Source organism: Copadichromis virginalis, linkage group LG11 (genome assembly GCF_057382275.1).
Source record: "Copadichromis virginalis isolate Kocher_CV1m ecotype Utaka linkage group LG11, C_Virginalis_male_GT1.1, whole genome shotgun sequence".
Taxonomy (NCBI): Eukaryota; Metazoa; Chordata; class Actinopteri; order Cichliformes; family Cichlidae; genus Copadichromis; species Copadichromis virginalis.
The window spans coordinates 37,550,054-37,575,058 of record NC_140628.1 but is presented as its reverse complement, the minus strand read 5'-3'; the positions used below and the strand labels follow the sequence as shown (position 1 = coordinate 37,575,058).

General features: G+C 39.7%; 1 protein-coding gene across 1 annotated transcript; it reads right to left on the bottom strand.

The window, feature by feature from the left end:
• Positions 1-3,674: 3,674 nt before the first annotated feature.
• LOC146699387 (ferric reductase 1-like) lies at positions 3,675-18,250 on the bottom strand. The gene is made up of 15 exons (XM_085472297.1): positions 17,900-18,250; positions 14,734-14,870; positions 11,708-11,805; positions 11,293-11,437; positions 10,468-10,671; positions 10,078-10,179; positions 9,781-9,925; positions 8,937-9,044; positions 8,131-8,246; positions 7,770-7,856; positions 6,145-6,236; positions 5,482-5,540; positions 4,967-5,104; positions 3,992-4,023; positions 3,675-3,906 (listed from the first exon to the last, which is right to left on the bottom strand). Exons 1-13 carry the CDS (start codon positions 18,084-18,086, stop codon positions 5,022-5,024), a joined length of 1,563 nt encoding a protein of 520 aa, XP_085328423.1. The 5' UTR covers positions 18,087-18,250; the 3' UTR covers positions 3,675-3,906; positions 3,992-4,023; positions 4,967-5,021.
• Between the last annotated feature and the right edge of the window lie 6,755 nt (positions 18,251-25,005).

Sequence of the window (25,005 nt, the reverse complement as noted above, 5' to 3'; positions counted from 1 at the left end):
GCCCGTGTGCTGCTCTGAGGCACTTTTCACATCTTCAAGGCTACGGTGTACGACATATGAGCAAAACTAGATCGGGGAAAGAGCAGGCCGCAAAAGCCTCGGACCTGTCACGGTTGTTAAAGAGTGGACTCAGGCGCGGAGCTCAGAAATAATGACAGTGCATTTATTTACAGTGCAGCAATGTGACAACAGCTCAAATGTGCAACAATGGTGATAGTGCGTCCCTCCTTCCGTGTAAGCCCGTGCGTGGTAGTGAGTAGGGGTGGGTTTTTATAATCGATTCATTGATTAAGATCGATTATGGCTTGGTTAACGTAAAATCGATTAATTAAAATCCTGAATCGATTTTTTTAATATAAATTTATTTTGCCCGAAATGCCAGAATCTCTGGTGACATCTCACAAAATTTCAAGAACCACCAAACAGCTAAGACAGTAAATGAGAGCAGGAACACGGATTCTGCACAAAGACTTAAACACACAGCACGACCCGCGGATCAGAATCATTTAGATGTCGCCTTTCTCACCCGACGGCACGGACACGGTCGGGGCTGAAAGCCGACAGCTCACTGATTCTGATCTGTCGGCGGGTCCGCGCTTTGTGTTCACGCCCTTTATGCGCTGATTCTAAAGCTGTTAGTTTGATCTCTTTCCAAACAATATTGACCGAACCAGCAGCAAAAGAAGATCCACATAAACATCGTCATGAATTCACTCTGACTTTTACTGTTTTGCTTCCACCGGATGCACAGCTCTCTCTCTCTGTCTCTCTGTCTCTCTCTCTCTCGCCCTCTCTCTCTCTCTGTCTCTCTCTCTCTCTGTCTCTCTGTCTCTCTCTCGCCCTCTCTCTCTCTCTGTCTCTCTCTCTCTCTGTCTCTCTGTCTCTCTCTCGCCCTCTCTCTCTCTCTGTCTCTCTCTCTCTCTGTCTCTCTCTCGCCCTCTCTCTCTCTCTCTGTGTACTTCAAGAACAGTTTCCCTTTCTTCATTATTCGCTTGCTTGTTATGCACAAGTCTACCGTTGTTTACAGCGCTGTCGGCCGCTGTTTTTTTCCCTTTTACATTCTTCCGAAAAGAAAACCTCATTTCTGCTGTTCAATACTGAACAAATTTAAACTTTTTAAAATTATTCAAAATGCAAAACGCTTAACCGTGTCTCTAATAAAACCTCTGTAACTTCAGAGGTAATGTTCATATGTTGATTAATGGTTTTCTTTCGTTTTTGATGTACTGCAGAATATTTTTATAAAATCCCAGGCCAGGAAAACCACCTTCATGTTTTTCTGTGTTTTATCTTCAGCTACTTTGACACAAAGGCATCTGCTGTGATGCTTACACCTTTGATAAAGTCTTGCGTGTGTCAGCTTCCTTTTTATTGATACAAAAATATGTAAATGTACTGATCTGAATTATAATATTTCTGACTGTCAAAATTTCCCAGATTTAAATCGAATCGAATCGAATTAAATCGAATCGTGGATCGAATCGATTCGGGACCTTGTGAATCGGAATTGAATCGATTCTAGAAATCAGTGACGATACCCAGCCCTAGTAGTGAGTGCCCGTCTCTCCTCCAAGTGCTTCCTTAGTGTCCGTAAATCCTCCGTCAATCCCTGGGTGAACACACACACACACACACACACACACACACACACACACACACACACACACACACTGGCAGGTCGACCGGTCAGGGCGCCGTCAGATCCTGACAGGACCATACTGAGGACAGACCGGAGGCACCACCCCATGACATGAGTGAGATTATGAGAGCTATTGCTAGCTCTGAAAAGAGGATATTGGACCGTATCGATTCAAGCACGAAAGATTTATTATTCCAGAGGTTGGGACATATTTTTTCTGCACCTGCATTTTGGTACCTGAATGGCAAGCTCGCAAAGTCATCTGCTCTTCGTTTTATAAGCTGGAATGTTAAAGGTATAAATAATCCGCTTAAACGCACAAGGGCTTTTACTCATTTAAAATCATTGAGATCCGATGTTGTATATCTGCAGGAAACACACCTCCGATCAAGTGAACAAATTCAACTAATTAAACTGTTTCTCTGCTTGTCTGCATTGCCACAAATTGTTCTATTTGGTGATGTATCATAGAACTGTACTATATAGTGTATGTACGTTTCTGTGTTTGCTAGTAACTACCATCAACCTAAGGTCTCAGCTAATTTATCTTTGCAGAGATGTTCATTTGATTGTAACAGCAGTAGGAAAGAACAGTAACAAGAGTAGGACAGCTAAGCTAATTATGGCTAAACATTTGGAATTTAGTGAAAGCAAAAATTGACCTTGCAAAGATGGATAGGTTTATTTAGAAAGTCAGCTATTTACATTTAGTGTTCGTCCCAAGTAGGAGATTTTGAATTGAGTCTAAATTGACCGCAAATTTACTTACATCAAAACTTCTGAAGATGCAGGTCTCTGTGCAGCAGCTGAAGTCTGTGGTGTAGAGGGTGAAGAGGAAGGGGGAGAGGATGGTCCCTTATGGTGCTCCTGTGTTGCTGATTACCTTGTCAGACACACAATGTGGAAGACGCACATATTGTGGTCTTCCTGTCAGGTAATCAACAATCCAGGACACTAGAGAAGCATCCCCCTGCATCGCTGTTAGCTTATCACCAAGCACTGGAAAAGTAAAAAAAAAAAACATGAACCTCACAGTGCTCGCCGGCTGGTCCGGGTGGATGTAGACACGATTGAGCAGATAGATGATGGCGTCCTGTGAGACGGGGCTGGTAAGCAAATTGAATGGGATCCTGATGTGGTCTGACAATGGGTGAGATCTGGTCCAGGATGAGCCTTTCCAGGGTCTTCATGATGTGGGAGGTCAGTGTCACAGGCCTGTAATCCTGGGGGCCACTGGGACGTGGCGTCTTTGGTACAGGGACGAGGCTTGATGTCTTCCACAGCACTGGGACCCTCTTCAGACTCAGCATGAACAGTTTATGGAAGACTCCACAAAGCTGGGGGGCACAGGCCTTGAGGGGACTCACTCCATCTGGTCCAGCAGACTTGCCTGAGTGGAGTTTCTTCATTTGCATCTGAACCTGGTAAGCATTTAACACTACTACACTGACATACATAATTTTCAATTTAATGAAGTTAAAAATTTGTTGTCTTATTGTCAGTTGTTATTGACAGCAAGATTATTAGAAATATATGAAAAAATGTACATTAAATGGGAAGTTCAGGAGCTGAATCAATGACAGTTTTTTTTTTTCAAATGAAAGTGACAAAGGTGCAGATTCATACATAGATGCTGTCATATTAACAGATGTTAATGTGTGAAAAGGGCTTTAACCCTCCCATTATGATGTGGGTCGAGTTGACCTGATTTAAAAATGTAAAAGGAAAAATTGTTAAAAGTACTTTTTAATACAAAATTGCTGTTTGGCTTAAAAAATGTAACCAGCTTGTAAAATGAAACTGGTTTACCTGGCAGCCAGAGTGGAGGCTAAAGGCGACTGAAACTACTTCTTTCTTTGCAACTGTGAGACATATTATACACACACACACACACACACACACACACACACACACACACACACACACACGACAGTAATGCTTGGCCCAGTGAAATTGAATGCTGATTGAAAGTACACCTTAATTATCAACTAAAAGCAAAAGAGAAAAAAAACATAAGTAATATTTTTTAAAGACATTACTGAGAAACTTTCCAGGATTCGCCAACTGATGCATCAGTGGGTCTGAATTTCCAGTGCAGTCTCTCATCAAGTATGTTAAAATTGATGATAAAATTCAACAAAACTACAGGGAAACACTCTGGAAGATTCTGCTGCTGCTCATTTTTCTCCAATTCCAACCAGAAGTGCCACCAAAAAGCAAAGGTTTCCCAGAAGGTACACAGCGATCAGGCAACTGTCACCTTTGACCTGACAAAAAAAGTAAAATTATATTAGAAATACTCCATCTTGTGGCAATCAGTGATTGCTTGCTTTTATATTTCTTTCAGCTTACCAATGCTGATTCCATTTGATCAGCAGTATCATCTGAAACCCAGAGCAAAGAACAGTGAAATATTGCAGGGCACATTAACTGAAGTGAACTAAAGCAGTCAGCTATGTTTTTAATCATTTTATTTATACAGGTTGAGTTATGATATTAGTTTTAAGCTTTAACAGAAGAAGAACAATTTGAAATCAATTTAAATAAAATTGAGTCGAGTTGAGTAGTTGTGGTGATTGAAAAAAAACAAAAAAACAACAACTTTCAGAACGATAACAATGTGCTGGAAGCTCTATGTAAACATTTAGCATGTCAAGTTGCCATTGGTCATGGAAAGTGTGTGCGGCACGGGGGGGTAAAACATTTTTTAAAAATCACCAAACATTAACCAGTTTTTGTAGACACAAAGAGGTTGTGATCATATTTTTTTTTAATAATTTGTGTGACTGAGCCACACATTGAGCCACAGCATTGTCAAACTACACGTGTCCAAAATTGGATAGTCTCAGTTGAGACATTTCAATGCAAGTTCTCTCTGATAACATTAGGTTGGTGGTGCATGAGCTGAGCCTTCGTGTATAGTATTCCCAGAGTATTTTCATGCATTTAATAAATCGAAAGATAAAGATTCCTTTGTCGCTGTACTTCAGCACAGTTAAAGTGTAACAGCTTTTGTTCCAGCAGACTACCATTGAGACATTCTTACGCGTTTTCACTCATCAATTCATAAATACCAATATTTGATGCTGCTGTGTTATACACAGAAAATCTTGTGATACAGTGCTGTTTATTTTACCCATCCAACCACATTCTGAGGTGTACAGGGGTTATACTCTTCGCTCAGTCAGCTAAATGCTGCTGAACTGATCAGGTGGCTCTTCACCGTGCAAATGGACTGTTGGGTCTAGATTGGTTTTTGTCATTAAAGTGTATATGGGTAGTGATGATTTTTTCCTTCATCACTGAAATGCAAAAAAAAAGGCTTACCTCTGTGTTTAACTACCCAATCATGGACCTCCAAAATGATGATGAAGAGAACTTCCTAGGCAAAGAAGCCACCCATCACTTTCAATAGCCACCCATCATCACTGTCAATCCTGTCCAGGCCTGTAAATATGGCTGCCACTGTGTGACACAAAGAAGCAGGCATTTTAAGACGAGCAGCATGGGTGACAGTGTGTCTGCTATTGAAAATGTTAGCATATCCTGTACATAGCTTGTACTCACTACAGCCTGTACATACTTGTAGTTATAGAATATTCACAACATACTTCATACCGTGTACATTATAACATAATAGACCCATTTCTGTAATATACTTACATATCTATATTATTGCTAATATATATTGTAATATATCTATATCACTAAGCACTTCTGGATGGATGCAAACTGCATTTCGTTGCCCTGTACCTGTGCATGTGCAATGACAATAAAGTTGAATTCTATTCTATTCTATTCATATATGCAAGATGGTAGAATGAAGTAAAACACAAGCTTACCAGCTATAGATTTTATTACCACCGCATTTAAAAAATGTGTCCAGTTGAACAGATACCTCCTATCAAAGAAAAGAGAAGAACTATAAAATCATCAGCTTCTGAAGTTCTTGTCTAAGATTTCTCCTGCATCCAATTTATGAAAACAAGTATCATTACTGAACATACAATTTTACTAAATCTATATTTCACTTAAAAAATATTTCATTTACTGAGTCTGGCCTCCAAAGCTACAACCAGGCTATATTTATTAAAAGTACCATTATTACTAAGAGGAAGGAATAACTTTCACGAGTCATGTGCAAATTAGTTTCCTACTTGGTGTTTCAGTGTGAAAGTGTGCTCTGATAAAGCACATGCAGGCTACACTTTGCAAAAGTTTGAAATTTTAAAAACTTTTATGGCTGAAGTATGAATACAACTCTTAGGGTTATCAAATAACTTTATAACCTCACTTTGCCGAGTGAGCAGTGCATTTAGTCATTAAGCATGTACTGCCCCATTCCTTTGGTTTATCGTGTTTTCAAAATTTGTTAAATAATTGTAGAGAAAAAAAAAGTGAGGCCATTTTTAATTTTTTTTTAAATAATATTTGAACAGAGTATTCTTAAATGTGTATAGGCATGATATAGTATATTAATTAAACACACACAGATGGATACATACAGGTGATGTTGTGGTCCGCAGCGCAGCAAGGCCCCGATAGGCTGGATGAGTGAGAGGATCATAACCAGGCACCCCAACACTGGATGTGCTCCCTGGATACCAAACACATTAACAGTGCTAATCATGGGGCATAAATATCAGTCTGAGAGCTGAAACACACAACTAAAGAGTGCTTAATGAATATCAAGAGAAAAGAAAAAAAAACACTTTGAAGGGGTATATTAATCTTGCCTGTGGATGCAACTTGCAGACTGGAGGAGCTGAGGATTGATCTATGGACCTTCTGTTTGATAGATGACTTGCTCTACTACCCAAGTGAAGGTAAAGCCTCCACAAATAACCCCAGAGTGAAAAGTACGAGTACCTTTGAGAGTACCATGAGAACTTAATCATTTCTAGATGTACCTCCCATGAGGGGCACTTCTGCTCCACTTGCCTTTTGTCTTAATGACTTGCAATATTGGCTTATAAATATGCACCAACTTTTTGTCATCTCCATAGTTTGCATTTTGTCCTTTAGGTTTTACATGGTGTCGCTATTCTCTTCTACAATCACATCACAACCAAAAGCTGGAGATGATCGTCCTCCTTCAGTCTGGTTTTGCCAGAGGGTCCTACTGTTACACGGGAGTTGTTTCTGCACACCAAAGCCAAGGGTTGGAGGGGTCCATACCTGGTTGGTATGGTTATCGCATTCATATTAAGTTGAATTATATTAAACTCCCTTGGCTCATCCTTCTAATGTAAAGCACCATGAGATGACTGTTTTATAAAAAACTAAAGTGAAACTAACTGGATGCAGCCCACAGATTCCATTTATCCCTCAAATTATTTCTTGAACCTGTTCATATGTGGATTGGTTGTCAAAAGGCATAATGTTTCTGCATCACTACTACAACTGGTGGAAGCAAGCTTTTGGTGATAGTGGGAAGGAAATATTCCCTTCTTTTCTGTTAGAAACCTCCAGCAGAACCAGGCTCAGGTGATGCAGCCATCTGCTGCAACTGGTTGGAGGTGATGGGGAGACACGACAGGCAAAATGTTATGGACGAGAGCCAGAGAGTAACTAAGGATTAAATGCAAAGTGGTGTATAAACACACTCTTTGCACTTTCTAAGCAACAGGTCTTGCATAGGTGTTTGGACTATTTAAAAAAATGAATGGCTGATCATTTTCTTCAAACAGAAAACAAAGTCCTTGTTTGTGCCTAATGTAATTAAAACTCTTGATGTCCACGCAATATCAACTAAATCTTCAATGAGGAACGTTTGGAGTTCTTTTTAACTTAACTATTTTGATTGTGAAGCACTTTGCAGAAATGATCTTGAAAAGTGCTATATAAATACATTTGTACTTAAATATAGGGTTTAAAAACTGGGATTAAATGAAATCTAAATGTTGCAACATAATTTGGAGGGTATTTGCATTCATATAATCAACAATTTGTATTCAACAATTACCCCCAATTCTGTGTGAACAACACATAAAATTTAGTTGGAATAAATAAGAAAATAAATATTATTACAGAGAAACACGGTTTTATCATTTGATTGTCGCTGTAATGAATAGTACAAAACCATAACTTAACTAAGATTCTTAGAATCTAGCAGAGTCAGTGTACTAACCCCAGACCAGTCCTGAGAATGAACGAACACAAGGATGAAAGCAATGATTGTGGCTGCTACCGTCAGACACATTGCTCCAACATGGACCTGGAGGAACACAAAGAATACAGCATGATACTGTGGCAGCTAAACCAATACATTTGTCCAGATAACATTAGGCTTGGACCAAGCTGTCTTACAAGTCTATTATATCTTGGATTGGATTGGATATCTGAAATTACTTATGAAGTTAATATTTTTAGTCATGAAATTTATTCTGGAAACACACCAAGTTTAAGTTATTTTCAAGCCTAGTTTAGTTTACAAAAACTTTGGTTCCACATTGAAAAGATAATACATGGTTTTGTCTATGATGTCTCACCATAAACCAGAGATCTTTGTCGCACATTTTTTTTCCCTTGGCCATTTTTTTTAGATATCGGGCAACCATCATGCCGAGTGATCCTGTGGTCATCCAGGCAATCAGCATGAGTGATCCTGAAACACAGTTAAATATTGAAATTCTCTCCACTTCTCTTTGTTTTAGGAGTTAAGATGAATTTCTTCCCCTGGAGTAAACATGTGGTCTGTCAACTGACTAAAAATTTAGAGCAGAAACATTTGACAGTAGTCGTCAAATTCTGGATTTAAACTAATGAGTCAACAGAGCAAAGGTAATATAGACAGTGAGCAGCCAAACAGCAACCTTGGGCCAAGAAACTGAGTCCATTGCCATAATTACAGGTATACCATTAGCAGAAAAGCGGCACAGAAATGTTTTTCACATCTTCAAAATTCTATTAGTTTTCAAACATCTGAAGATTGTTATAAATTATTGTTTTGCATATCCTTGTCTCATGAAAAAGGACAGTTATTGTTAAGAGACCACCCATCTAATGTGTCCAACCTCATCCACTGTTTTGGTTCCTTGTTTGTGTAACTTGTGTCTGTGAAACATGTGCAGTTCAATTTAAAGGACTGCAAGTCTACTCAGTATTATAGATTAAACACTTTAATCGTGCTAAAAGTACAAATGAAATGACCTTCCTGGTAGCATTTATCTTCCAAGGACTTTCAAATCATTTAGCTGTGAACAGCTTAGCAAAAAATGACAAAGGACTTTGCTGAGATTATTTTGGACTAAAAAACATTTTTATTTTACACGTATCACTTTGTGCAAGGTCTTACCATGAGCTTTGATGATATCAGGAACATCATCTTTGCCAACAACAAGGGGATTATTAATATTGATCCTTTTATTGCTGGTGAAGGTACCCATATGGATTCTTATTGATCCTGTAGGAAAGATATATCAAAGTTTACAGACACTTGTATATGTGTATGCATGTGTGAGTGTCACACAGGATAACATTTAACCATACCAACATTTAAATTTCACAGAATAAGCTATGAATACGTTTCCACATACCACAACCAATCTCTCTCTTGTGGTGGCATAAATTGAAAGTGGGATTCATGAGTGAATAATACATAAAAGGAAATAGTCTGACATTGAACTTGATGTGAAAAAGAAAAAGTGTAACATGCCTAGAAAAAAAAACCCCATTGATTGGAATAATGAAAAAAAAAAAAAAAAAAAAAAAAGGTGAGAGTGAATATGGCCAAAAGGCATCAGCTTTATGTGCATATAATACATTCAGCTAATAGCTAATGCATGAGTAGGTGCAAGTTTGTAATCTACTATTTAGATACAAGCTGGGTTAGGATTCCTTTTAAGGAAAAAGACTAAGCTTTGCATGCCTATGAAACAAGTTTCATAAACTGGTAGAGACAGAGGTATTAAAAGTGAACTCATTTGACACTTTTTACATTATTGGAAAAGGAACCACAGTCAAAGGCCCTGCATAACCGTTCCAAGTAAAAGTATTTACTGGAGTACAATTGTAAACAATAAAAAACACGTGCTTATTAGATCACCTGCAAAGTATCATTTGAAAGAGACCTTTCCAAACAGTTTAAAAGACTGACTTGTTTGGTGTAACAAACCATCTGACACATCAAATTATGTTACCATTGTTGCTGGGTCCATAGGAAAACAAGAGGTAGTAGGACTGGTTGAAACCAGAAGTCCCCTCAATAGAAATTGTGTTTGTGGTAGTAAAGACACAACTGATGACACTGTTCTGCAATGACGTTGTTATATTATAAACATTCCCCTGTTGGAAACAAACACACATAAATCTCAGATGTAATTTATGGAGTAAGATGGAATTCACAAAAAATACACATGCAGTTCACTTTTTCCACAGAACTGAATGGAAACATTCTAGCCTTGTATAAATCGCTGCTATCACAAAAAATGTAGTACCAGAGGAAGAACTTGTGGCTTTGATCGTCCTGTTGAATACATATGTTCCACCTCAACTTGTCCATTGCTTTTCATAACACAAACGTAAATGTCATCATTTCCCTGGGGAAAGACAAATTTGGAATGAATTAGCCTGTTTTACAAGTTGTGAATGATTTAGCGTTGCTCGCAAAATTGGTGGGAATCATCAGAATATTTTATTAGTCCTATAGGAAATATGCAAATTGGAGGTAAGTGAACAATGACTGTGATACAGCAGCTTTTCACCAACAGGTGCTCTTAAATACAAATACACCAAGAGGCTTATTGCTGTTATTGCTTAAAAAACAAACAAATAAACAAAAACCTAACTTTAATTTCAAGGGACTGATAATTTTGTCTTTACATTACCATTCTTTGATCATCAGAGAATCCAAAAGCAATATATCCTTCATAAGGACCAGTCATCTCAAAGTGGACAGCTTCACCACCGGCTAACATCTTGGCTGACATGAAATAACAGCTAGCACTGACTGCTGGGTCACAGTTTGAAGGCTGACTGAAGCACACCTTAGTGACCCCACAGTCAGCACTAGAGATGGGTCCAGCTGATTTCTGCACACACAGGAAGAGAAAACTTTGGCATCATCATTTTGAATATACTGTGTAATCTTATTTTTTTATTTATACGGCACCAAATCACCAAATCTGGCGTGTGGCCAGAAAGAGAGTACCAATTTGTTTATTTGGTAGTTCAATGAAAGGCTTCAGTTTGGTAAAAGTGAGAAAAAAATGCATTCACATTTGCAGTTTTGTCTTGTTATACAATATTGGAAATTTTAAAAACAAAATGCTACATTTTCGGAAATATTTGTGGGCATTTTCTTGTTTGTTTTTGTGCTACTTGAACACTAAATTGGCCCTCACATGAGATGACAGTGTCAGCAGTGGCCCACAGCTCATTTAAGTTTGAGACCACTGTAGTAAATAAACTGGTCCTTATAACCATTCACACACATGCACTGTGACGTACAGACTCGAGAAACTGGTGAGTGAACCACCAAAACCTAAGCAGACAACCTGCTCTATTTTCTGAGCTGCTCAGTCCCAGAGGAGTTGCAGAATACAGAAGATGGTAGACTTCCATCAGCCTCTAAGCCAACAGATAATAAATCAGTCCATTTGTAGGATGAAACTGCCAACCAAACTATGTTCAAAACAGACATTGTTACTTACAACAAGTGATCCAGGTTGTAAACTGCCATTGTCAGTGGATGTAGTGAGGGCACCTGCAGATCTAGCAGCTCTGCCGTTAGTGAAGGTCAGGACAGGGCTCGTCACATTGATCCAAAATGTTGTAGAATTCTGCACAAAGGATGCACTGCAGCGACACCAAAACCAGTGTGAACTGGGGTATAAACACCTGAGCTTTATGAAAGTGCTTTGCTAATTTGAGCAAGGCAGACAATGAAATTATTCTTGTTAAAATGGAGTTTTTCCTTTCCACTGTTGCCAAAGATCTTGCTAATAGTAGTGATGATTGTTGGGGTTTTCTCTGTATGATTGTAGGGTCTTTACCTTACAATATAAAGCACCTGAGGCAACTGTTGTTATGATTTGGTAAATAAAATGTAATTAATAGACCATTTACCAGAAATGAACAGCTTTGATGTCTCTTGATGGTTCTGATCTCCATGTCACCTGAACGTAGCTGCTATTAAAGCCTGATGTGTGGGACACAGCCGAGTTCTGGACACACATTTGCATAAAGGGAGAGAGAGTGCAAGTGACATGCCAAACACAATATACCTTGCTGCATAGTTTTAATTAACTTGTCACAAAAACTAATGACACTGTATATAGGACACGTAAGTCATATGTTCTCTCCTGCACAATGCTGCACATTTTCTATACTCAGCCACATTTGTTAGGTGTTTTGTTGTATGTTGTTATACATTGCTGCTCTGAGCAGAAAAGGGAAGAGTACCAGAGATTTTGTGGTTGTAATACAGTCAGATGTCTAGTAGGCCTATAATTTTTGTCTCTTTGAATATAAATGGCATAATTAATCCAATTAAAACAGCAAACATGCTATTGCAATTGACAAAGACTAAGGTTCAGATAGCATATATACAGGAATCTCATCTCACTGATAGTGAACATACAAAATTAAACAGAATGGGACACTCCAAGGTATATTTTTCCTCGCGTAGAGGGGTAGCAATTTTGCTTTCCAATAAAGTTAATTTTGATTTCATTTCCGACCACAAAGATAAGGAGGGAAGATACACTATGGTTAAGGGTAAAATAGATGGAGTCTTAGTTAGTCTGCTAAATGTTTATATGCCTCCAGGTAGCAACTGGGGATTTTACTAACAGATACTTAAGCTATTCACAACCCAAAGCCCAATATGTGGGGGTGATTTTAACATAAGACTGGATCCTAAAATGGATAGTTCTAATGGGAGGACAAATACTAAAAGCATTAGTAAAAAGGTTAAGAATTACATGAAAGAGCTTGGAATAGTGGATATATGGAGATTCAAGATGTTATTGTCATGTGTCACACAAGAAAAGGCATTTCTCCGTGCAATGAAATTCTTTTTTTGTTGTCCACCCATAGATGCCGACTAATATATACAATAGAAATAGAACATATAAATACAAATAGCACAAAAAAATAAATGAAGACAGAAACAAAGACAGAAGAAGGAAACAAAATATGGAGATTTGAAACAGAGATATGTGCAGGGAACATAACCTTACTGTACGGGATTATACCCACTATTCCTCAGCACACAATGTTTACTCCCGAATTGATTTTTTCCTGATGTTTAAAAGCAACAGGTACAGATTATTTTTTTAATGTGTCATCGATACCTGTACCATTTCAGCTCATGAGCCTGTGTATTTGACACTTAATATAAACAATGAAACAAAATCTACCATCTGGAGGATAAATACAAACATTCTGAATACAACTGAAGTTAAAGACATTTTGAAATTAGAAATTCAATCTTATTTAGAATATAATGATAATGGTGAGGTTTCAAAAGTAACACTATGGGATGCTTTAAAAGCATGATCTGATATCTTTGTGTTGGTGTTGTTCCCACATCATCATGACCAATCACATTGTTGTGACGCCATACTTTTGCAACTTTGGAAAAAAACGCCGTAAAAAAAAAAAAAAGTACTTAACTTGCGAGAAACCGCCTCTGTCTGCCGATCCAGCAAAATTCTGAATTCTTTGCATTTCAGGATACTGTTCTTTAATAAACGGTAAGTATTATACATATTGTCCTTGCAACATTGGAATTTCATAAATGAATGACTCACTTGGCTTGCAAAAGTATTACGTCACAACAACGTGATCGATCACTTGCAATGTTGAACCTTGAACAACATTTATTATGATGATGTGGGAACAACACCAACACGAAGATATCAGATCATCTGCTTTAAAAGCAGTAGTTCGTGGTAAGATCATAGCCATCTCCTCTGTGCTAAAGAAGTGCAGAAAGCAAAAACTACAAGAGCTAGAAAGTACATTTATAAAACTAGTGAAAGAACACTCAGTTTCACTATGTAACTCAGTCAGGACAAAAATAAAGGAAGTACGGAGGGAGACAGATGCGATAAATATAGAAGAGGTTCAAAAGAACCTTCTGCTTACAAAACAACGGTACTATGATACAGGAGGAAAAGCATTAAAACTTCTGTCATAAGGTTAAGAAAACAACAGGCAGAAAGAACAGTCTAGAACAGTCTAGAAAGAGGAACCCATCGAGGATGTGGAGCTTCCGCACTTCTGTTTTCTCTATTTGTCAATATATAAGACAAAGCGTAGAAATAACAGGGGTCCCCCATGGGTTGCCCTATTTGCTGATGATATATTGATTTTCTTGACTAATCCAACTGAATCACTTTCAAATGTGATGAGATTGTTAGACGACTATGGTTTTCTTTCAGGATATAAAATTAACATTAATAAAACTCAAGTATTAAAGCTTAACTACCATCCAACAACTAAAATTAAAAACGCATAACGGTAAATGGAACTGGGACTCAGACCACATCAAATATTTGGGGGTTGTGCTGACTGAAGATCCAACTAAACTGTTTGAAGCCAATTATGACCCTTTGCTCTCAATGATTAAGAAAGACTTGCAAAGATGGAAAACTGTTCCCTTCTTGACGCTGCAGTCTCGGGTGGAATCAATTAGGATGAATGTCCTCCCTCGCTTACTGTATCTATTTCAAAGCTTACCGATTTGGATACCACAGAAACATTTTGAGGTATGACAGAATATTGGCCAAGTATATCTGGCAAAATAAAAGAGCAAGAATTAAATATAAAACAATGCAACTATTGGAAGAAAAATGGGGCATCAGTTTACAATGCCTTTGTGACTATTATTATGCAGCCCAATTAAGACCCCTGATATGTTTATGTTCACCAACCTATTCCTCAGGCTGGAAAGATGTTGAAGGGACGGTTATAAATGGGGTGCCAATTATGGCACTTTTGGCAGATAAGAACATTGTTATTGAAAACTTAAAAATAAATATATTAAAAAAAAAAGAATGACAGCAAAAACTTTGGCATCAAACTGATAGCAGACTTAAGTTCCAGTACATAAACATGCTGCTCAAATTAACTTCCAGAATACTCACAGCTCTCTGGCTGCAGGTGAGGAGTTGAGCAGCCCCTTCTGGTATGGCAAAGGAACCCACAGGACTCTTGCTTCCCAGTTCTCTAGCCTCCAATAGGAAACCAGTAAATGGTGTAGAGGCTGGACCCTGCAGCTCAACTTGGAATCAGAAAAACAAAAATGAAGAAGAATGAAACTGGTGTTATTCTTTGACAATAAGATTTTTGAAAAATAACCTTAGTCACTTTTAGGGCTGCAACGATCAACTTACTCAAATACCTTTATTATTTCAAAAAAAGAGAAAGAAAAAAGAATTATCAAAGATTTTAGGAGGAGTTGATGCTTCATTTAATGCATGACTGGAGAGCTCAGTTGTCAACATGTAAATGCAAGCGTGTCGCCCACATCTGCGGCTAAAACATATTTACAATAGAAATGTTTCTAGGAGCACGGCTGTGCATAACAGTCATGACAGCCTTAAGCCCAAGCAGCCTCTGTTTACACAAAAAAACTGATAACACAACAGCCGCAGTGACAATGATGTTATCACAGTTTAACATGGAGCCCGAGTCAGTCTACACACAACACAAAGAGCAAAGAGGTTCATGTGGAGTGAAAGAAAACATTTTTCTAGCGCCCAAAACAGCAGCACTTCGAAATGTAACCACCATTAAAACCTTTACTCGAGTCCTTCAGTCTCCCTGTTTAACAAGCACCAACGTGGGGAAAAAGGTGAACTTTGTAGCTGCTTTATCCACTGCCATTTGTTTTACACAGAAAAACATCTACCGTAAGTTACGAAAGTTTCATTAAAATATACTGATGAACTGTTAACTTAGACTGGTACAATGCCTAAATCAGGCAGCTTGCTTGGGGCTAAATGGCAGCCATTTCGCTTTCTATCACACTTACACCTCCAGAAAGCTGGCGCGACTAAGACTGTGAAAGGACCCGACATGACTCAGCACATGTTGTCTATGCTTTGGTCCACCAGCACCTGGCGTGTACACCCTTGGTACCTTACCAGAACCCAGTATGTCTCTCTTATACCAGGGGAAGGGTGGCGCCGATGTCACCACAATATTGAGGCTCGCCGGCCAGTTACAGAAGAGCCACGGCTGCAACCACCTGACTGCGGCATCATGAAGTCACTTTGCCAGTTGCTTCTCCACATGCCAGAAGCAGTGCCAATGATCTTTGGGAGGCCAAGCCATCACATCATTTGTCATCGCTGTGGCGGGAAGGCTCACAGCAACAGCTTGGGCCTTCCCTGAGAGCAGCGGCAACAAGCGGAGGGTTCGCTCTTTACCCAGCCACCGGCACGCCTCCTCTGTAGCCACAAAGACCCCTAGAAACACCCTAGGGGTGTTCCTTCTCCACCATCCGGTAAGCGTCATGGGGGAAATGGCGGGGGAGTTTTCCAACACCTCTGTCTGATGTTCGACTTGGGGCTGCAGCATCACCAGTCATTTGCGATGCACTGCTGCCTGCTCCTGTTGCGTCGCCACCAGCTGCATCACAATCTGACCAAGCGCCTCAGTTGGTTGCACAGGTTAGGGCTCCAACATGATCCAAAATGTCATGTGTGGCTGTGTGGCAGGCAGGATGAAGGACCCAAATGCAGGACTCGTACACGGAAAAGGAAACTTAAAGCAGCAGCTTTATATGCTGGGAAAAATACTCCATAAAATAAACTCATCATAAACAAGCCAAAACCCTGAACATGGAAACTAAGAACTAAACACTGGATAACTAGAAACAGAAAGACTATAGGAACAATGGAAACCAGAAACACTGGGACAACATGACAAGAGGCAGAGGAAAACACAGGGCTTACATACACAAGGGAGAAACAAGGGAATGACACACAGAAGGAGAGCACAGCTGGGAGTAATCAAACATAATAAAAATAATATCAATAATCAAAATGATAAATGGCCTGTATTTGTATATTGCTTTACTTAGTCCCTAGGGACCCCAAAGCGCTTTACACTACATTCAGTCATCCGACCATTCACACACTGGTGATGGCAAGCTACATTGTAGCCACAGCTGCCCTGGGGCGCACTGACAGAGGCGAGCACAAAACACAAAAACTGGGTCACCACACTCAGGACCATGACACGAAAGGACCCAACACAACTCAGGTATATGTTGTTTATGCTTGTGCTTCATTTCCCACTTCAGCAGCATGATGTCGGTACAAGCGGTTACTAAAATAGAGAAAGCATATTGTTTTGCCAACCTCCCCCTGTCAAGATGCCCTGAACCTGCTGTTCCAGCCCTCCTCTGCAGCCAAGCCACAAACCATACTTATCACAATGCTTTCATAAAATTTCTGATTTAAAGACAAATAATACATTTTTAAATTAGATTAATACTTTAAATATATAATTTAAAATTTATTTAAGTGTAAAACTCATTCACTAGCCAACCTAGTCAACGGAAACACGCACGCACACCCACCCACCCACCCACCCTCATCCAGGAGATACAATACTGTCAACTCTTTTTGGTTAAGAGGTGGAATCTGACCAAAGAAAGGGTCCACTGAGTTTTTATTCTCACCAGCTAAAAAACAATTCTGTTTTACACTGCTGAAGAAATACCTTAAAGTACAAGTCATCTTTATTGTATTATTACTATAAACTAGAACAAACTCCCAATTAACAGTTTGCATTTTATTCAGAGTCAGACAGTTTTCAGTCATGTGATGATCACAAAACAAAGTTGTACTATATTACAAGCTAATCTCCAAAAAACATCCCAAATTGTAACTTGTATTTTTATTCCTATTTATTCTATTTATCCCCTTCGTATATTTTATTTATATATGTCTCTGTGTGTGTGTGTGTGTGTGTGTGTGTGTGTGTGTGTGTGTGTGTGTGTGTGTGTGTGTGTGTGTGTGTGTGTGTGTGTATGTATATATATATGTGTGTATAATATTCTGTAACTTCTGTCGGTGCTGTGCTTTTGGAAACCGAATTTCCCAGAGGAACCCACCCGAGGGATTAATAAAGTTTTATCTTATCTTATCTTATCATAGTTCACACGCTGGTTTGCCATCTCCCACAAAATCACCTCCAAAACACACTACAAATTTCACCAATAATTCATTTCCTTATAAACCACTGAATCGAGTGACATACCAACGGCCGTCGAGCTTTCTCTCACTCATGTTTACTTACCTATGACATCCTCTCCGAGTCCGTAGCGCCTTTGCTCTGTAGTGACAGTGAAGGGTGACGGTGCAGTCTGTGGGCTCAGCCCAGAGTGGTGGAGTTCCATGTCTTCACAGCTGTCTATAACCACACCTGAGCCGTGGCCCCGGACCAGCGGAGCAGTGCACAGCAGCAGCAACACAGGAAGAGCCATTGCAACAAAAGTATTTTCCAGTCGACTCCTCTCTGTAGTCAAGAAAAACTGCAAAACAGAGTATCACAGTACTACCGACGAGCGGGGTGGAGCACTGCAGGTGAATCTGGGTGCGACGCTCGATACTTCTGTTTCGACAGCATGTCGAGTTTAGAAACGGTAGATGTTTTGAAATTCCGTGATTAAATACACCCACGTCACGTGACCATGGAGTTTCCAAAGGTGACTGTGTTCAGGCGGAGGAGGAGACGGGATTCCTATTTTTACAAACCAGAGCACACGCGTGTGTAAAGGAAAATGGAATTGTTTTTTGGGGTGTGAATTGGGAAGACCAGTATATGTTCATAAGATTGTTGGGTTTTCCTCTGTATCTATTATTGTACGATCTACAATATAAAGCACCTGGAGGCGACTGCTGTTGTGATTTGGCGCTATATAACTAAAATTAAATTGAATTGAATAGAAAAACCCACTTAAACGCCGAGATCCAAATAGCAGATAAATAATAAATAGTCTATCGTCCTCTTCTTTCTCCTCAATATGATTGATGTCACAAAGATTAGAAAGAAAGACTGCTAGGTGAGCTTCATTAACTCAGCAAAGAAAGAGCGAGAGCGGGGGATAAATGCCAATGTCACAGTATATGACATGCATAATAGTTTCTAATAAACTTCAGTAGAGATTCTTTTCTTTGCTAAGCAAACCATCAAAATGTTTTTTTCCGATTTAAAAGGCATTAATCAACGGGAAATGGACTTGCGAATAGTCATAATCACCCTATGGCAACTTGATAAACGTTATTTTTTCTAAATAAGGACAAAAAAAATTTGTACTGACTTAAATATTCATTTTTGAATGAACTGTTTGGCAGTGTGCAGAACAAACCAAACAAACAAAAGTTTGCTGGGGATAGGCTGGAAAAATCGAAAAAGATTCAGCCCCAAAACAGCTGAGAACCTGTTTATGTGGTAAACATATCAGTTTTTCCCTGTAGAGACAAGGGCTCAGCCCAGGGTGGTGAGTTGCATGTCTTTGAGCAGTAGCCCCAGCAGACCAGTACACACCAGAAGTTCCATTGCAATTAAATTATTATGTTATAGGTAATCCATTACTGCAGTGAGTGGAAAAACACAGACCGTAAATGACACAGTTATTGGATAGGTTTCACCGGAGATGAAAGGGCCAACAATGCTGCTGACTTCACCGTGACTCAGCAGAACTTCTAAACCTGATTTTCAGGAAAGATCCACAATAAAATTTACTCAGCAGTAACAACAAGTGTCTGTTTTTTGGTTACAACTGTATTTTCATATTCCTTTTCCCTCATCTTTCACACTTTGTTGTCATGTAATCCTGATGGCAGACCTGGTTTAGGGTGTATATTTTTCAGTAAACTTTTAACAGCATATGACTTGATGCACGCTGAGTCGCACAGGAAAGGAAATCCCAAAAGGTTGATTCTGTTCATATGGACATATGGATGTAGAGCAAAAAGGATTTTTTCTAGTGAAGATAAGAACAAATTTAATTTAAAAATGTATTTTTATACCTTCAGTTTTATTGTTGTAAGTTTTTTATTTCCTACAAGGAATCACGAGGAATAGGTTTGAATATGTTAGTCTAAAACCAGAGTTGATAGCTGATATATTTCTCACCTCCTCACTCTCTACATGGGAATACCGAGCTAAGGAGAGGTGATGCCAGTGGAGTTAAAAGGGTCAAAAGGTTTTGACTGAACATGCTTGAACAATGTTTTCACTTTGCTTGTGTTCTTACAGTTGTTTTCTTAACTGTCACTGTGTGTGCAATGGCCTACAGGAGAAACTTGCCTTTTCATGTTTCATGAATTAGCAGATGTCAGTTACACAGTTCTGCAACCAAAACACTGCATAGGATCTTTCGACTGTTTTTCTTTTATAGATTTTTACTCACTGAAACCGGAAAAAATACTTTTAAAATTCCATCTTGTCAGGTTTTCTTGCAGAACTCATGTTTTTAGTTTAATTAAGTGTACAATTTCCCTTTTTAAATCTAGTATCCATATACTCGAGTCACAAATCCATATCCAATAATGATATCGTACATTCATTTAATATTTCTAAGAGCAAGACTCGAGAGAAATAAAAATAGAAAATGTGAGGAATTGAAGGGGGGGCAGTAGGTGGGGAGGGGACGGTGGGTTTGGTGGTGTGAGGAGCTCAGATGATCATGTCCCAACAGAAATCTCGGAAAAATTATGCATAGTTATAGTAGTATATAGTAGTATATATAATAGTATATTTCTTGATTATTCACAGAATGAATGTTTGGGCTAGAAAAAAAACCCTTAAAAAACATGTTTCTTTCAATTATAGATTTTATTTAGTTATTTAATCAATTTTTTACCCCCAAAGTCTTGAAAGTAAAAGAAATTCCACAGGTCACTGCTGGTATCACAGACAGCATTTTGAGGTCCTCAGTCCTCCCCATCAGGTTCATGGGAGACTGTGACAGCTTATATTTTGCTTTAATGCAGAGATTGCCATATCACAGTGATATCCCATACCTTATGATGCTCTCCAGTACATCCTGATAGAACAGAAACAGAATTTGCTGGCTGTGGTTGTAACATGCTCTGATATTATGTTACCAGCACAACACATGCACACATAGGGGTTTAAGGTGCAACACTCTCTACTTCCAATTTCAGCCTTTCCAGGCTGTAATCACCGACTGTCTCTCACTGCAGGTTACTGCTCACGCAGAACCATGTGGTCTCAGCTCCCTTCCTATTCTAGGTCTAGCTGCGACCATCTGCACCACGTTGCACTTAAAAGGCTGGCGAGCCAGACACCAGTGGGTGTTCTGGGTCTTGGCATCTTTCAGCCGTGCATGAGCTGAACAGAGGGTGAATGGATGCCCCAGGAGATAATCACAAAGGGAGTCAACTACCCACTGGATGGCCAGGCTTTCTTTTTCTACCTGGTGCTGTACCTGGTTTCTCCGTCTGACAGTTTCTAGCTGAGGTAGACAACAGGACAGTCAACCCCTGTTTTGTCTGTTTGGGGGCGTACCTGCCTACCTCCTGCGTGGTACCCCAGCTGCTATACCTCCCTCCGTCCAAACCTAGTTCATGAGATGCTAGAAAATAGCAGGGGCTCCAAACATGCCTAACAGAAGTGTGACAAATTGGTACAGAGTGTACATAGAAGGCTGTTACTTGGACTCTGACTAACCAATGTGTCTTTTATGCTCAGGTAATCTATAGGGGTGTGAACACTCCGGAACGGGTATCAAAATGGTGCTCTATGAGTGTGGTGCAACCAGGTGGAGGGGAAAAATGATCTGTGGCTCTAGCCCTGTCTGACCGCACCACTTCATAGTCAACATCCCCTATGTGAGTAGAATAAAACAACGATTAGAATAGAATGTGTTTAGGTTTGCTTAGATAAAAGGGTGTGGCTGGAGATCAGAAGAACAAGAAATGATTCGTAAGTGTGTGTTTTGTTGGGATGACGTTGTCACCCCTGTTTAAAGGACAATTGTGGACATTTATTCTCAAAGCATTTCATGTGACCTTAAAGCTAAGCGGAGTAAAAGCTACCTCAGCTAGGTAAACATTAAGCCACAACAGTTACCTATAGTATCACTATAGTAACATAGGTGTGTGTATGAGGACGGGTCCTCAGATCCACTTGATGCTTGCTGTGACTGCATGTAGAGAGGTCTCCCAGTGCGCATTGGTAATAAAGCTGTGATGAAAAAAACTCCAGCCTCATCTGACCCTTCTTCTCCAGCTGGGATATCAAATGGATTGGTGAGGTCAAGAAGAATAAACTGCAACACCTACTCACTGTGACCACAAAGGGGCCCCTAGCCCCTGGGTTGTTACAGTTGCGGCTGATGGTCCTGGGCCTGGAGCAAATTCTTCTGTGACAACCTCCCGAATGTGTGTAGCTTTGTTCTCAGGTCTAGAACATGTTGACAGCTATCAGCCACAGTATTTTTGATAATATCAGGGCTAGTAAAGGAATTAAAACTCTCAGCAAGGGAATGCCTTGAGTGATTTATATAAGCTTTCCCTGTTTTCAATGTTTGTAGAGTCATGCAGATGTTTATCATGTGTAAAAATGACCAGACAAATCACAGATAACTGAAAAACATAATCAATTTCTCAAGCCTCACTAGACTAGTTGTTTAAACAGCTGCTGTCAGGGTTCCATTGTTGATGCCTTCTGGGTAACACAGTAGCTGTGTCCCAAAATGTAAAATGGTAAATGGCCTGTATTTATATAGCGCTTTTCTAGTCCCTAAGGACCCCAAAGCGCTTTACATATCCAGTCATCCACCCATTCACACACTGATGATGGCAGCTACATTGTAGCCACAGCCACCCTGGGGCGCACTGACAGAGGCGAGGCTGCCGGACACTGGCGCCACCAGGCCCTCTGACCACCACCAGTAGGCAACAGGTGAAGTGTCTTGCCCAAGGACACAACGACCGAGACTGTCCAAGCTGGGGCTCGAACCGGCAACCTTCCGATTACAAGGCGAACTCCCAACTCTTGAGCCACGATCGCCCCAATGTAGGCCGCACCCTTCAGAGGACCCGGCCTTCGCGGTCTACGTGAGCCGGGTCCTTCGAAGACCGAGAAGGCGAGGCTGTGAAATGGGACAGTCTAGCCTTCAGATTTGGATATGCGTCACCGCTGTCTCGGTAGAGTTTAATAAACTCAGCCGTCTGCTCCTTGATATCTATAATACAACTGGACAGTGGCGTGAATTCTCGACCGTCTCACACTTCTGTTTAATCAATTTTCTGTTTGACGTTTATTCAGCTGTGTGAAAAATCCCGGAGGAACCCACCTGATGGATTAATAAAGTTTTATTTTATCTCATCTAATCACTTTGATCTCTGCTAAACTAATTTACTCCAGAACAAATAAAACACCAAAAAAAGCCAAACAATTACATTTTCAAGTTATCCAAGTGACTTATATATCATGTTTAACCTGAGTAGTGAAAGACAGTGGGGGTCTGAAAACGATGAAGCCGGGGGTCCGCTGCTCTCGCTGGCTCGAGTGACCATTGAAACCCCCGGTTAGCTATCGAGCTAGTGGGTAACAGATGTCTCCGAAAACGTCAGAGCACTTTTGAAAAATATGCGATGTCTTGATAAACCAAGCAGATATTTGAAGTTTACATGGTTACTTTCTCGCCTGAAAATATGTTCAAAGTTTATCTTGTGACCCAGAAAGATTAATAAGAGTAATATTAAAACTTAGTAGCGGCCGCCATTGTTGGAAACTGGAATTGGCTGGGCCGCGCTATGAATTCTGGGATATGGTGGGCCACGAAGGACACACCCGACCCATCCTTCAAATTCTGGGAAATGAAGAACGCATTTGTCGGCTGCATTTGAAGGAGTTGACGAATTGGGACAGCCTTCGTCGCCTGGCTGTGAAGTCATCGGCCTTCAAATGCGGCCTCCGAAGGATGCAGCCGACGTTTTGGGACACAGCTAGTCTCAATCTGCACATCACTTAATTGGAGTGTTGCACACTCTTTTTAGAGGAGGGCACTTTTTCACCCCTCACTCTGTTGTCCAGTGTGACTGTCTGACCATAAGAGATTTTCACAAGCTTGTGGTATTGCTACAAATTCAGCAACTTAAGATGAATAAAGAGATACTAATGAGCTTGATGTAAGATGTGACCACTGCATATCTTAGTTTTTTTCACCAGTGCCTGTGCTGCGTGATGCTGAATGATACACAAAGATAACAATAACAAGGTTGGCAATGCGTTCTGTGTGAGTGTGTGTCCTTTCTTGTTTTACCTGCTTCTAAATCTCAACTAAGTAACTAAGTAAGTCGTTTCTGCTTGTCTCCTTAACCCAAAGGCCGCAGAAAGAAGATCCAGAGGTAATTTCAGGACACAAATCAGTGATGCAGATTTATAATACTGTAACTGAATATGTCACGGTTATGGGTCATTTTGACCCAGCTTTTTCAGTTTCTTATATTTTGGTATATTTCTGTATTATGATTTCTGTTGATTATTATTCTAGATTTAGTTCAGTGTCAGTCTGCGTCTTTGTAAATTGTTTCTTATTTCCTGTTTTACTTTGAAGGTTCATGTCTGATGTCAGTGTGTTCAGTGTTACTTCCCCCCTGTCTTGTTAGCCCTAATCTCTCCCAGCTGTGTCTTCCTCCTGTTTCCCATTCCATGATTACTCCCCTGTGTATACGAGCCCTGTGTTTTCCTTTGCTCTCTGTCGTGTTGTATCCTCACTTTCACTGTGTGTTCTGTTTGCCAGCCTGCCTGTTTAGTTTGTTGTGTTTTTGCAGTTTAGTTAGTTTTCGTTCAGTTGCTTTCCTGCAATAAAGCTGAGTATTTTGAGTTAAGTTTGCCTCTGTGATTCCTCCATTTTGGGTCCTGTCTTCCTTCCTGCCTGCCTGCCTGCCTGCACACAGCCATGACAGAATATATATACTACCAGTCAAAAGTTTGGACAGACCTTCTCATTTAATGTTTTTTTTCTTTGTTTTTACTACTTTCTACATTGTAGATACATACTGAAGACATGAAATATGTGAAGCAAGATATATAGAATTATGTAGCAAAACAAAAAAGTTCATTTTCACCTTTGTCGGGGGAAATTCACTTGTTTCCCCACTCTTCTTTATCAATTGAGATTTCAGTACTGGCTCTGTCTTCCCTCAATTGTTGAGCACTCATCTCTTCAATAATTTGCTCTGAGGTAAGCATGCATTCAAACTCACTGAGTTGACCTGCAGATTTATCAGCATGAAAGCAGAGAAGAAATCACTTAAGAAATCAGTGTTAAAAATAAAATGAGTGTTGGAACCATACTGATTTTGTGAAATTCATAAAACAAAACTTTTCCCTTTATAAAGGAAGGAAAAAAATCAGCTCTT

Coding starts and splice junctions, on each gene's coding strand:
- LOC146699387 (XM_085472297.1), bottom strand. CDS start 18,086: ATGGCTCTTCCTGTGTTGCTGCTGCTGTGCACTGCTCCGCTGGTCCGG. Junction 11,438..11,707: donor ATCAAAGCTGTTCATTTCTG/GTAAATGGTCTA, acceptor GTGTCGCTGCAG/TGCATCCTTTGTGCAGAATT. Junction 10,672..11,292: donor TACAACCTGGATCACTTGTT/GTAAGTAACAAT, acceptor CTGTGTGTGCAG/AAATCAGCTGGACCCATCTC.